The sequence below is a fragment of the Globicephala melas genome, chromosome 11 (genome assembly GCF_963455315.2).
Source record: "Globicephala melas chromosome 11, mGloMel1.2, whole genome shotgun sequence".
NCBI classification, from domain to species: domain Eukaryota; kingdom Metazoa; phylum Chordata; class Mammalia; order Artiodactyla; family Delphinidae; genus Globicephala; species Globicephala melas.
In genome coordinates, this window is record NC_083324.2 from 77,461,572 (window position 1) to 77,475,049 (window position 13,478).

Consider the following 13,478-nt stretch of genomic DNA (forward strand, 5'->3'; position numbering starts at 1 on the left):
GATAAATACAAAAGATGTATCAGATACCATTTCAATGTACATTCATTTATATGACTGTCTTCCGTTTTAAAGTTGAAGACAGAGAATTCAGAGTCCATATTCTCCCTTCTTAGTGTCCAGACTCCTCAGGCCTCATCTCCCCTACTCATCATGATCCAGATATATTTTGAACATTATGACTTTCAAATGCCCTCACTACTCCTTGATCACAGCTGCCCCTGAACGGCCTCTGGACGCACTGAATGGAGGCAGAATGCCTCAGCGGCACTGCAGGAGGCTGGCTTCTCCTGGGGCAGCCCCAGGCTAACATGCTCCTTGCCCAGGCGACTCCGGCCCTGCAATCGCTGCGTCTCTCGTCTGAGGTCTGGGCAGGGCAGCAGCAGCTGATCTTGGCCCGACAGCTGGTATCGGAGCACCTGCTCCTGGGCCTCCTTCCAGCTCCCAGTCTCCTGCAGGTACAGCTGCTGAGCAGGAGAGCCCAAAGCACACGTGTTCCCGTGTGATGCGACACTGGTAGTACCGGGAGCAGGCACAGCGGCCTCGGCCTCTTCTCGGCTGCCACCTTCCTCTTGGACTGCACGGCGGCTCACCTTCCTCCTGGACACACCATTCCGTGACTGATGGGGGAGCTGGTTCAGCTTGCCCAGCATGACCTTCATCCTCAAATCTGTGAGAGAAAAGGAGGAGGAGAAGTAGACCTGGTCCTCAATCAGCTGATCGCACATTTTGCACATTTAGCGTTCCTGAAAAGATATCTCCAGCTAATTAAAGATTGAGTTATATCACCTTATCGATTTCCAAATATCTTTGGGAATAAATACTTTTTCGAAAAAAAAAGAAAAACACGATATCCTAAGCCCAACTGATAATTAATATTAACTGTCTAACACAAAGTTGATAATAACATCATAACTTTTATGATGTTAATAAGTCAATCAGGATTTTTCATTGTAAGCATGGCAGCTTAAATATGAAAATTAGGCCAGAGTCAGACCTTACCAAGTGGGTTAACTCACACTTGTATTTAGAAATGTGAGCTCTAAAAACAAGTCTTATTAATACTTTTGGCTTTTAAGCCAAATTCATCATTTAAATATTTTTGATTTTACAAAAATATAAACATATGCAGAGATAAATATATAAAAAACACATATCCATATGAGTGTGTATATATAATTATTTTTTAATAGTGATCTTGGGGTCTTCTTATTTATTTATTTTTATTTTATTTATTTTTGGCTGTGTTGGGTCTTCATTTCTGTGTGAGGGCTTTCTCTAGTTGTGGCAAGCGGGGGCCACTCTTCATCGCGGCGCGTGGGCCTCTCACTATCGCGGCCTCTCTTGTTGCGGAGCACAGGCTCCAGATGCGCAGGCTCAGGAGTTGTGGCTCACGGGCCTAATTGCTCCACGGCATGTGGGATCTTCCCGGACCGGGGCACGAACCCGTGTCCCCTGCATCGGCAGGCGGACTCTCAACCACTGCGCCACCAGGGAAGCCCAAATTATTGTTTTTAAACAAATTAAAGGAAATTCAAAATTATCCTATGTTAATGATACTCATCCTTTTACATTCCAGTATGTGTTCTTGTTCTTTAAAGAGAGAAAAGATAATCATTTAAAGTAACACTTATATAGCAATTATCACATGCTGGCCACCAATTTTTTTATATATATATATATATATATATATATATATATATATATATATATATATATATATATATATATACACACACATAATTTAATCCTTACCAGCACTCTGTGAAGTAAGTGCTATTATTATCTCCCTCTTAGAAGAGAGGCCATTGAGATACAGAGAGATTAAGTAACTTCTCAAGACAACATATAAAGGAATGGCAGATCTTACTTACATTACAGAGGTCAAGATTTGTGGCTCCCGAGTCTGTACTGTGAGAACCACACAATATACTGTGTAAAGTTAAGATGGCAGTGGGGAGTTAAGAAGAAAGTCTGGCTGGATACATGCATGAGAGTAGGGCATGACATTTCCCATCCCTGCTTATCTCATATCTCACCACCAAAGGCACAATGCGAACTGTCGGGAACCAGCTGCAAGCTGACACAGTCCTTGCAGCTTAAAGCATGGCAAAGTCCTGCTTAATTCTTGATGGGACCCGAAAGAGTTATTAGAGAAGATGTGAGTCTTAGCCCGTGAGGTTGCTTGCGATTTCTCTAACAATAGTTTGTACTCGGAATGCTTTGGTAGTCACAGTCTGCTCTCACGCATGTTTATATCCTGGTTCTCAGAATGTTTTGTACTATAATTTCAACATTAAGGAAATACTATCTGATGATTCGGTTTGGTCATTTTAATAAAAACACGTACTGTCTACTGCAATATATAAAAACAAGTTTGACGAGAAATGAAGTGTGTGTGCGCTTGTACACCACCCTCCTGACCCCGTCTCTCCTCAATCCCCTCCCCTGCTCTCAGGACCTGTTCCTCAGTCTAACAGCGACTGACAGTGAACTTTTTGTACGTGTATAGTTGTAAATACAAGGTAGATGGTAATTTATGAACCTGTGTATTATGGTCCTCTCTTAGTTTACTGAGACCCATCTTGGCTTGTGTTCGGAGACAGTCATCATGTCTATAACGTGGTATAAGAGACAGTATTGAGGCAAAGGGTAACAATTTCCCACCTCAATTTAATCTAACAATGAATGGGAGCTGAGGTGAGGAAGAAAGAAGGTAATAGCAACATAATATAAATCTGAGTACTCTCTCTCTATATAAAATATATATAACACACTGTTAATTTGGAGCAGTAAAACAAGATAACGTAATCACGTTGTTTATATAGTTTTGATGATGTGTCAATTAGTATTCTACGAAGCCCACATTATCCATATCTTCTCTCTCTTCTTCCACAGTCCTTTTGCCCAGCATGTATCTGCCATGGTCCTCTAACTATGGGATAATTCTCTTGCTTAGAGCTTTCAGGTTATCCTAGTCTCACTGATGGGATCTTCAAATCCTTCCAGAACTGTTCCTTGACAGCTCAAACTACATTGATTTGTGCCTCAATACTTGTTGGCTGGAGTTTCTCATTTGACTTGGGCAACTCTTTCTGTTACTGGACACCTTTCCTTGTATGATAGTCTCATCTTCCTCTTAGGACTCTGAGTTCCTTCAGGGAAGGAACTTTTTTTGCCGTTAACCTTGTCCCTCTGTTAAGCCCAATCCTATGCCAAGTATTGAGCTTGGTGTCATCTCTAATTACCGCTCCCACCAGAAGACAAGGATATAGTTTATCAAGATCAGCAAATAACCAAATAACAAGAATAATCAATTGTCATATAGAAGCAAAGTTTAAGAAGGAAAAAGGGCTTTGAATTTTTATCCCTTGGTACAACCAATACCATCTCATGTAAGGGGAATCAAACACTGCAAGTCACCTATTTTCAATCCATTGAAGGTATTGTTATCCTGGTTTTGAGAGACCGTCTTTGGAAATCTATTCTCCCTTGTTCTTCAGGTCTGCGTCTATTCATAAAAGACTAACGCAAGTGTAGCTTTCCTCTGCAGGCCCAAAACCATTTAAAAATCTCCCATGAATTATTTACATGGCAGCTCCAATCAGCAACATAGCTGACAGACTCCCCAGCTGAAATGAGAGTGCACTGAGTAAAGGTGCAGAGGGGGCTGGCCACTTCCCACTGTGAGGTTATAGACAGAACTAAGTCAGCACACATTATGATGTCAGCACCGACATCAGAAGGAATCCGATCCTTTGATCTTGGACCTCCACAGGAAGCTTAGATCTCAGACAAATGAGATAAAAAAAAAATGAATTTATAGCAGATATGTGTCCTAAGGCATTCAGCTGAATATCTGGGTTTTAGGGAAGGAAGAATAGTGAGTATCAAATCATATGAAACGGCATGCCTCCTTTCCACCTCCACCTCATTGGTGAGTCCCCATTAAAATGGAAAGATAGCATTTCACATTGCTCCTCCACGTTAGCTCAGAGTCCCGTTTGTGGGTTTGATCAAGTTTCAGGAAGAATGGGGTAAAATATGGGAACACAGATCCTTTCTCTATGAACAGGAAGACTCCATGGTTTTGGGTCCATCCAGGTTCATCCACAGTCAGCGAAACTTTTCCAGGTAACCTTGATCTCTTTTGGCTTCCAGAACTTCCTTGGGCAAGAAATATGCTGAGCTACGATTTTTAAAATTTGTGTGGGTAGTAGTCATTGGCTTCTTTTTATTTTTTTTCCTGCTTCCTTTTTGTTTCATTCACTAGTTTGTTGCATCTTTTAGATTCCACATATAAGTGATATCACAGTATTGGTGATATCAAAGACAGTATTTGCCTTTCTCTGACTTATTTCACTTATTGGTTTCTTTTGCAATGGGATAATTAACAATGAATCTCTCCTCTCCCCACCCCACGCCCACCCTTTATATTTTCATAGCATAGTCTCCATGTGCTGCGTTTAGTGTTGGATGACCTGGATTCAGTACAAAAGACCCAGTATAATGACCTCTGTTTTGAAGCCTAAATAGGATCTAAAGCAGCAAGATGGATGGCTGATCAGCCCGCACAAAGAATGGGCTCCACTTCGGTTTCTCATTTGTCAATAAGGGCACAGTCCTGCCCACATACTGAAGAAGACATATACATAATTAATAAAAAACATTAAATTATTCATTATTAATTGGTAAGTATTAATTAATATTAATGGATAAATATTATAAATACTATCACTAGTGTCCTTTCTAGATTATTAGTTCCTTTAAATGAAAAATTATTATTTATTTTTAATAAGCAGTGCATGGCAAATCAGGAAGTCTGAAAATTTTTAGAAGGTAAAGAAAAAAATGCCTTTGATCCCACATATCATAAGTAATCTCCACTTTATTATGTTTGTAATACTCTAGCAATGGCTATGTTTTAGTAAACCTAATTTAACTCATTAATCTATCCACAGTTCACTTTGGTGTATTTTTTGAAGTGTGAATCTAGATTAATAAATGTTCTAAATAGTCAAATTTATAGCCCCATTTATAGACTAATGCTTGTGTTTTCCTTTATTTTTATTATCTCCATCACATGTTACATTTCTATATCTAATATCTATATCTATACCTAATTGAGATTATTTCTCATAATGTGCTTATATATTCTTGTGTCAGTATCACATTGTCTGAAGAAGAGTGACATAAATATTATCTCTCTGGTTGAGCTACCTTTTCCCACTGCCAAAAAAACAATTTCCTGTAAAAAATTAGTTTTCTAGTATTGATCTATAGTTTCTGAAGAATTTTAGAATCATCTTATGCTGTTCTACTCCTGTATAAAATAATTGGAACTGTGTTAAACCAAAGCTAATATAGAAATAACTGAGGTCTTTGCAATATTAGTCAACCTAATTAGAAACATGTTGTAATTCCCTATGTATTCAAGTCTTCTCTTTAAACTATTCAATAAAATATAGTTTATTTTTTATATAAGTCCCATATATCTCTTGTTTAGATTTTTTTCTCCAAGGCACCATATTCTTTGTCACTAACGTGTATTTCTTTGTCTTTCCTAACTGTATACCATTGGCTTATACAATATGATTTTTGCATAGACTGACATTATATTTGAGTAAGTTACTCAAGTTATTTATAAATTATAGCAGTTAGTGGTTGAATCTTTAAGTTACCATTAAATAATCATCTGTAAATCATCATATATCTTCTCCAAAATTGTCCTCTAAATTTTGTTTTATATCTGACTTTGTTTCTTCCTATTCCAAAATATATGTTATGAAATTATGGTAAGAATGAGCTCTGTGTTTTATCCTCATTTAAGCAGGAATTCTTCTAATATTCCGTTGTTAAAGGTGATATTGGATCTCGGTTGCAAGTAGCATTGGAACTCTCCATCTTGTTTACCAGGCATCTTATTTATTCCTGGTTATTTCATTTTAAAGTTTCCTTAAGGAATAAGTGATAGATTTTATTTATGCCTTTAAATTAGGAGATGTTCATACCTTTTTATTATATGGAATGGACATGCTATTTATTAATAACTTCCAAATATAGTTTTACTTCCTTGGGAACTTGGGACAATTTCTTGTTCTAAACTGTTTTGCTCTTCACTGTTTCCAGACATCTTGAGGCAAGCCCTCTCCTCTCCTCTCCCTGTCATTCCTATAGATTTGTACTTACAAAAAGGTAAATTGACAGTCTTTTTTATTTTACATTCACAACACACAGCATATACAGTCAGTAGAATTCAAACGTGGTAGAGATAAGAAATCCACTAAGTTAAAGTTTATGGTCACGCTTGCATGGTATGGAGCCCCTTTTCACACGTCAGTCTTTCATTCCCAATATTCGGGGCATGTATTTCACATACACACACACAATAGTGACCAGTAGCCAGACACAGATCAGGGTACGATTTGGAGAAGGTAGCACTGAGATCTCCAGCAGTAGCTGTCCTGCAAAGACAAAGGCAGTCCCCAGGAAACTGGGAGAGGAAACTCAGGTGGCCAGCAGACAGCATCGCCTGGAAGGAAGTTGTTGCTTTTTGCCCATTGTTAGGACCCAAAAGATGTGTGGCCATTGTCCTGTTGTTAATCTTATGAACCAGGATAAAATTTCTCCATCTCTTTCAGATGAGATGAGTAGCCGTTCTTTTTTTGTCAGCAGTTGTAGGAACTGCTGGAATCTAGGGGTCTCTGGAAAGGGGAGAGGGAAAGGAGAAAGGCTCATTTCACCTCTACCTTCACCATTTACTCAACAATGGTGATCAATGGTCTCATGTCCTAACACCCTCTGGTAAATGTGCTGCTGGGATTAGAAGAGGTACAGAACTTAAACAGAAGAATCTGGACAAGATAAAAACAAATAATTATATTACATATAAAAGGTGTTAAATGAATAAAAGGGAGGTGTCACAAAAGTGGACAGAAGGCGACTATTCCTTCTAGATAAAAGATTTTGAAAAAAAGAGAAAAAGTATTTGATCTGGGATTGGAAAGAATGGAAACTTGAGATCTGTGGGTACATTATAGAAGGGTATCTTGAAACCGAGAGTCTTATTCTCTGTGTACAGGGAATACTGTCCTGGTGGGAAAAGAGAAGGAGTGAAGGAAGAACATCTATAAGGAGTGTGTTAACTGAGGCTGAACTGAAGATATATCTGGGAAATGGAGTGGGTGGGAGATGAAAACCAAGACACAACAGAGGTGGAATTGATAAAACCTAGCAAGCAAAGGGGCAGGGTGGTAGCGGGAGACTAGCAGTTAAAGGTAACTCTGAGGTGTCTAGCCTGGGAGATTTGGGGGATATTAACCAAATAAGGGGAATAAGGGAACAGGTGAGAAGGAATGGTACAAAACTGAGCTTCAGCAGAGCAAAGCAGGGCTGCTTCCCTGCTCTTCTGTGAACCTGAGTTTGTGCAAAGTACACAATTAAGCCCTTAGCAAATGGGATTTGAAACCGTGTGATATGATTTGGGAGCTGGAAGCACTAAACATGTAGCTTAGGATAATGGCATTCTTTCTCTGCTTTGGCATTCTCTCCCCTCTTCAGATTCTTCAAATACATATTGTTTGTTGTGACTGCTTTACACTTAATTGTTTATTGCCTGGAATTGTTCTTTCATTTTCCCCCCAATATTATTATTCTTGTGTCCCAATCATATTCGAAATTCATAAAGATAGGTAGCCAAATATCATCTCTTTGTAACTATACAGAGAGGATCTTATAAGGTACAAAAAAATTCAGGAAATAAATACTTCTTTAATATGTATTGGAAGATAAAATTTAAGTTCATTCATTGTGATTCCAGCAATCTCTCACCTAAATGTTACAAAGACGAGTAATCGCTTCTGCCAGGATTTCTCAACCTTGGAATTACTGACATCTTGAGCCAGATCATTTTTGTGGTGGGGGTGATCTCTTCTCACTAGATGCTAGGAGCATCCCCCTCCCCCAAGCTGTGACAACAAAAATGTCTCCAGACAATGTAAGGATCCGCTGGAGGTATGATGACCAAATGTCCCAATTTGTCTGAGACTGAGGGAGCTACTGAGACACAAGGCTTTCATTTTTAAAACTATGAAAGTTCTAGGAAAGCCAGGATGACTTGGTCACCCTACTTGGGAGACAAAATTGCCCCTAGTTAAGAACCATTGGCCTGTGGGAACAGAGAGCTATCTTTATGTGACAAATTCCAAAAAACATTAAGTGCTACTATGGAGGTATGATTTCAGTATTTTTGGAACCCCAAAGAGGAAAATATTCATTTTCATTGAGGTGGGGAGGATTAGAGAAGATTTTATGAAAAAAAAGGGCATAGCAGCTGGTGTTGAAAAGCTTGAGGAGGTTTTAACAGGTGAGTGTGAGGACGGGGCAAGAAGATGAAACCCAGAGTAGGAGGAGGAAGACACGGTGGAGTCAGGTCTTGGAGGGCGTTGAGTCCTAAGTAACGAGAAAGACCAACAATAAGTAACACATACACAGCACATACAATACGCCAGGAATCTTTCCGCACTCTAGAGTGACATTAACTCAATCAGCATCACAACATCTGAGTGTGGGCAGAATTCTTAGGACAATCTTCCTGATGAGGAAACCGAAAGGCACAGAGAGGACTGTGGACCTGCTGGAGGCCACGAAGTAAGTCAACAAGGGAATCAGGATTAAACCCAGTCTTGCTGACACCCGAGTTTCACGCTCTTTTTTTTTTTTTTTTTTATTCTTTTTTTTTTTTTTTTTTTTGTGGTATGCGGGCGTCTCACTGTTGTGGCCTCTCCCGTTGCGGAGCACAGGCTCCGGACGCGCAGGCTCAGCGGCCATGGCTCACGGGCCCAGCCGCTCCGCGGGGCATATGGGATCTTCCTGGACCGGGGCACGAACCCGTATCCCCTGCATCGGCAGGCGGACTCTCAACCACTGCGCCACCAGGGAAGCCCTTCACGCTCTTAACTGTCACATTCTCCTGCCTCTCTAACTGAGGCTGGTAATTCATTAAATCTTCTGAGTAGCAAAGTGACAAAAGCAGATGTGAATTTTAAAAGCTAGCTCAGATGCTCCCTATGTCAAAAACCCTGGTAAACGTAAAACACAAGGGATACATGCTTTACTCCCTTCCCTGTTGCATACATACAATTTTTGCTAAAAGCCGTAACGTGATGAATTTACAGTCTGAATCTACTGGACGGTCAAAATGCTTGATTCCACCAGCTAAATATGTGATGGTGATGCTGTGTGTTTGCAGAGTGCTTATGAGAGAGACGGCCAATCGCTTGATCAGCAAATGCCACAAGTTTAAAAACACAGAAGGAAAAGGAAACTAGAGTGCCATGGTAATAATAAAATAAAACCTAATTTATTTAAAGCTAACAATAATTAGATGTTTTGTAGCTGGTAATAATCTCCAAAGAAAAGCAAGAGATGCCTCATTACTTCCCTTGGAAACAATGTTCTTAAGATTCGGACAAAGCTTAGAAGATAAGAAAACAAATCCGCTCTGATCCCCAGGGGAGGATTTGGATCACACATCTTTCTATTTCTAACTTGGATGTCCTAATAAAATGGCCTCTTTCATTCTTCCATCTCTTCAATCTAAACTCTTTCACAGGAGCCCTGTCCCTTGTTTCATTCCTGATAATTTATTAATAAGCTCCCACATAAAAAATGTCCCTTAATAAAACATCCAGGCATTGTGGACTGTGTAATGTAGTTAATTTAAGCCGGGAAACTGAGATTCATGTAAATGGCCATATTAGATTAGGGGAAAGATTAGCATCACTCCTGCTGTTTGCTGAAAAATGCAGTTGAATATGCCCTTCTTCACAGAGCTGGGTTCTGAGGACCATTTTCAAACACCTGTCCTGAATGTGCATGCCATAATATGGACAAGAAGCTTCTGGAAACCAAAGTCAAAGTGGTCTTAGATGGAATCTAGAAAGATTTCCTGCCTTCTTCTCTCTATCTTCATCCTTCACACCCCCACCCACTCACATTCCCTACTACTTTTTGATGCAGGTCCAGGAGGTGAATGGAGTATGGATGGCTAATTTGATGGGAAACTTAAAAAAAAAAAAAAAAAAACCCTCATTTACTCTGTGGGAAAAAATCCAAACAGGCAAACAAACTGATACACAGATACACACAGTCACCAGAGTTCTTTAAACTCATTAGGGGCAGAACAACTTCGGACTGCTATGGTTTGGTGAAACATCCACTCAGAACTGGTAAGATTTGGATTCCTTTTCGAGCAGAAAATATCATGATAATTGGCTATCATTTAGGGGAAAAAAAGGAATATTCTCCTGTTTAGAGCATATGTTTCAAAATATTTCAGATCCATGGAAGTTTCATGGTTTTCATACACCATACTTGTACTTGGCAAATGCATCTTGTATTCTGCCCATCGTTTTTGTAATTTCTGTGTCCTCAGAAGGACAAAACATTGGTCTGCAATAAATGCTTATCTTTTCTCTGCTTGGCAGCAACTCTAATGACAATTTAACAATATAACAAGCAAAATCATCTGGTATCATGCACAACGGAGGCAAATAATACCTTTTGCAAAAAGTACAACGAAACGACAAAGCAGAGCTTAACAAAGCTGACTTGTTTCTTGAGGGTTCTGCATTCAATCTATTTTGCATAGTTAGTATTTGGAAACTCCATTCTCTTCTTTCCCAGATTCAATTATGTTGCCAAACTGGCAGCTTTGCACTAGCTAAGGGAAAGATTATATGCCTATACTCTGGTTTTTCTTTCCTCTATATAACGAATTCAAATGTTAAATCCATAACCTTCTAGTAAGAAAAAATATATATAAATATCAACTTGGATAACTGGTTAGTAGCTGAGTGAATCAGCTGGACTTGTGTGTTCTTATGCTGGGGTGTAATTTCCTTGAGAAGAAGTAACAAAGGCTAAAGAAGGGGCTATAAACTAAACTGATTCAGAAACTGGCAGCCAGCGGGAGGCTACAGTTCACACACAATGGGTTTGTTTCTCTTGTGGGAATCATCCCATTGTCCAAGCTTACCTTCTGCCATCATGGTGCCTTCCTTTTCAGTCTCTACTTGTGATTCTTGGCGTTTGGGTGAGACGTGGCTATGATTCTTTTGATCATTAGTCTGGGATTCAGAAATCTCTTCAATTTTTATTTCTGTATTAATGAAAAAATACATTGGCTTTTTTTAGAATAAAGTGACATTTTTATTATACATGGGCCCTAAGTGTTAGGATATTTCCCTTCTCCGCTCCCCCAAAATTATTGTGATATACATGCAGTAGAATGCATTTAATAGTCTCAGAGCTTAAGGAATAATGAAATAAAATCCCATATACTGATCACAACATTGAGGTATAAAACTACCATCCAATATAGTTGCCACCACATGTGGTTACTGAACATGTGAAAAGTGACTAGTTCAAAAAGAGATGTCCTGTAAGTGTAAAATACACACCTGATTTTTCAAAAATGTAAGATATCTAATATTTTTATATCCATTACATGTTGAAGTATTATCTTGATATTTAAAGTTAAATGGCTGCTAGAAAATGACACTATGTGTCTCACTTTGGTGGTTCGTGTTATCTTTCTGTTGACCAGAGCTGCAATGTTACTAATACTTTTTAAAAACATTTTATTTTGAAATAATTATAGATTCACAGAAAGTGTCAAACGAAATGTACAGGGATGACCCATGCACCTTCACCCAGCCTTCTCTCTACTTCCAACAACTTGTATAACTGCAATATGACATCAAAACTAGGAAATTGGCATTGGTGCAATTCACAGAGCTCACACAGCTGTGTGCTTTTGATTGAAGACTTTATATCTTCAGTCTGCTCTTGACTAGAGTGATGCCTTCTCTCCTATTCATTTATTCATTAACTATATTAATAAAAATACCTTTACATTCTTCATGCCAGGCATTGTTCTAGGCACTGGAAAGCCAATGATAAGTATGAAAGACCAGGTCTGCCCTTATAGAGCTTTTATTCTAGTTTGGATGGCAGAAGAAAAAAAAATAAATTGTAATATGATGTCAGATAATGCCATGCCAAAACATATGATGATTTTCTCAAGGAAAGGCACTTTTGTGATTGAGTTTTGAGCTGAACTAGTTGATTTTTTTCACAGGACACCATTTTACGTTGAAAGAACTTGAAAGAATGATTGAAAGACAAATTATGGTTATTCATACTTTGGTACTGGGGAGATTTTTTTTTTTAAGTAAATGAAGTGAGCCTGTAACTTCAAAGAAACGTCAAGCTCACATGGGAAATTTTAGAACTTTAGAAAAATTTTATCAACTACTGTAAGCTTCACAGATTTCTAATTCTGTTGCTATTAACGTGATTTTTAAAAAAAATTATAGAAGGAAATATATCAGCATTTTGTAGACCTGCATAACTCAGTGAAACAACATTTCCTAAATGGCCAAAGCATAATGTTTGTTTTTGCATGCGCAAAATCTCTATTCAAAGTATAAGGTAGACTGGTGCATTTTCATGTAACAGAACACAAAAAGTACATTGAGATGTACCTTTAAGTAACTTCCTTTTGTCCAGTTTGGGTGCAGTATCAAAGAAGAATGTCTACAATATCTGTAAAGGTTATTAATATTCTTCCTTTTTCTACTATGTAGCTGAGTGAGGCTAGATTTTCTTCATATACTTCAGCCAAAACAATACATTGCAACAGACTGAATGCAGAAGCTGCTAAGAGAGTCCAGCTGACTTTTTTCAGGCAGACATTAAAGAGGTTTATAAAAAATGTCATTCTTTTCACTATATATTTTTAAAACATAGTTTTTAAATTAAAAATATGTTATATTAACATATAATGCATGTCTTATTTGTATTTTAAAATAAATTAATAAATAAGCTTTACATGTTCTCTCTTAACTTCTAATTTGGAAATACTGATAGATAGAACACACAGTGACAAAAGCTCTTTGGGGATTTTGATAATTACTGAAAGTGTGATGAGGTCCCGAGATCAAAATTTTGTAAAGTGCCGCTCTAGTCTGTACAACTGGATCAGAGAATCACTTTCTAGGAGGAAGATGGGGAACAGTATCCTCTCTGATTCTAAAGTAATAAATGCTAGTTACAGCAATATGAAAAATACAGAAAGATATAAAGAGGGAAATAGAAATTACTCATACAGAACTGATTACTATGTATTTTTTCATGAAGTTCCTCCTAATCTCTTTATATTTTTTAAAAGAAAGTTAGAAGTCTGTGTCCAGTCAAGAAAATATGGAAATTAAATACAGGGAAATGTGTCCAAAGATATTGAAAGGTTGAAAAAGCAAAAAGAGGACACTGAGATAACTGATAATTTTAGTAACTGCAGGAAGAAGCGTCCTCTAGAGTTGGGTGAACAAAAGAGAAGAGATGGGGTGAGCAAGCTTAGAGGACAGTCCCTCCATGGCTGGGAGGTTTAGCTATAAAATGGAGGATGAGAATTAAAT

General features: G+C 38.3%; 1 protein-coding gene across 1 annotated transcript in view; it reads right to left on the minus strand.

Moving 5' to 3' along the window:
• Nucleotides 1–206: 206 nt before the first annotated feature.
• Nucleotides 207–13,478, minus strand: part of PKHD1 (PKHD1 ciliary IPT domain containing fibrocystin/polyductin) — a 426,555-nt gene continuing 413,283 nt past the window's right edge. The window contains exons 65-66 of the mRNA XM_030870494.2: nt 11,036–11,158; nt 207–667 (exon numbers count right to left, since the gene is read on the minus strand). Of these exons, the coding sequence (XP_030726354.2) occupies nt 207–667; nt 11,036–11,158 (584 nt within the window). The remainder of the gene's footprint in view (nt 668–11,035; nt 11,159–13,478) is intronic.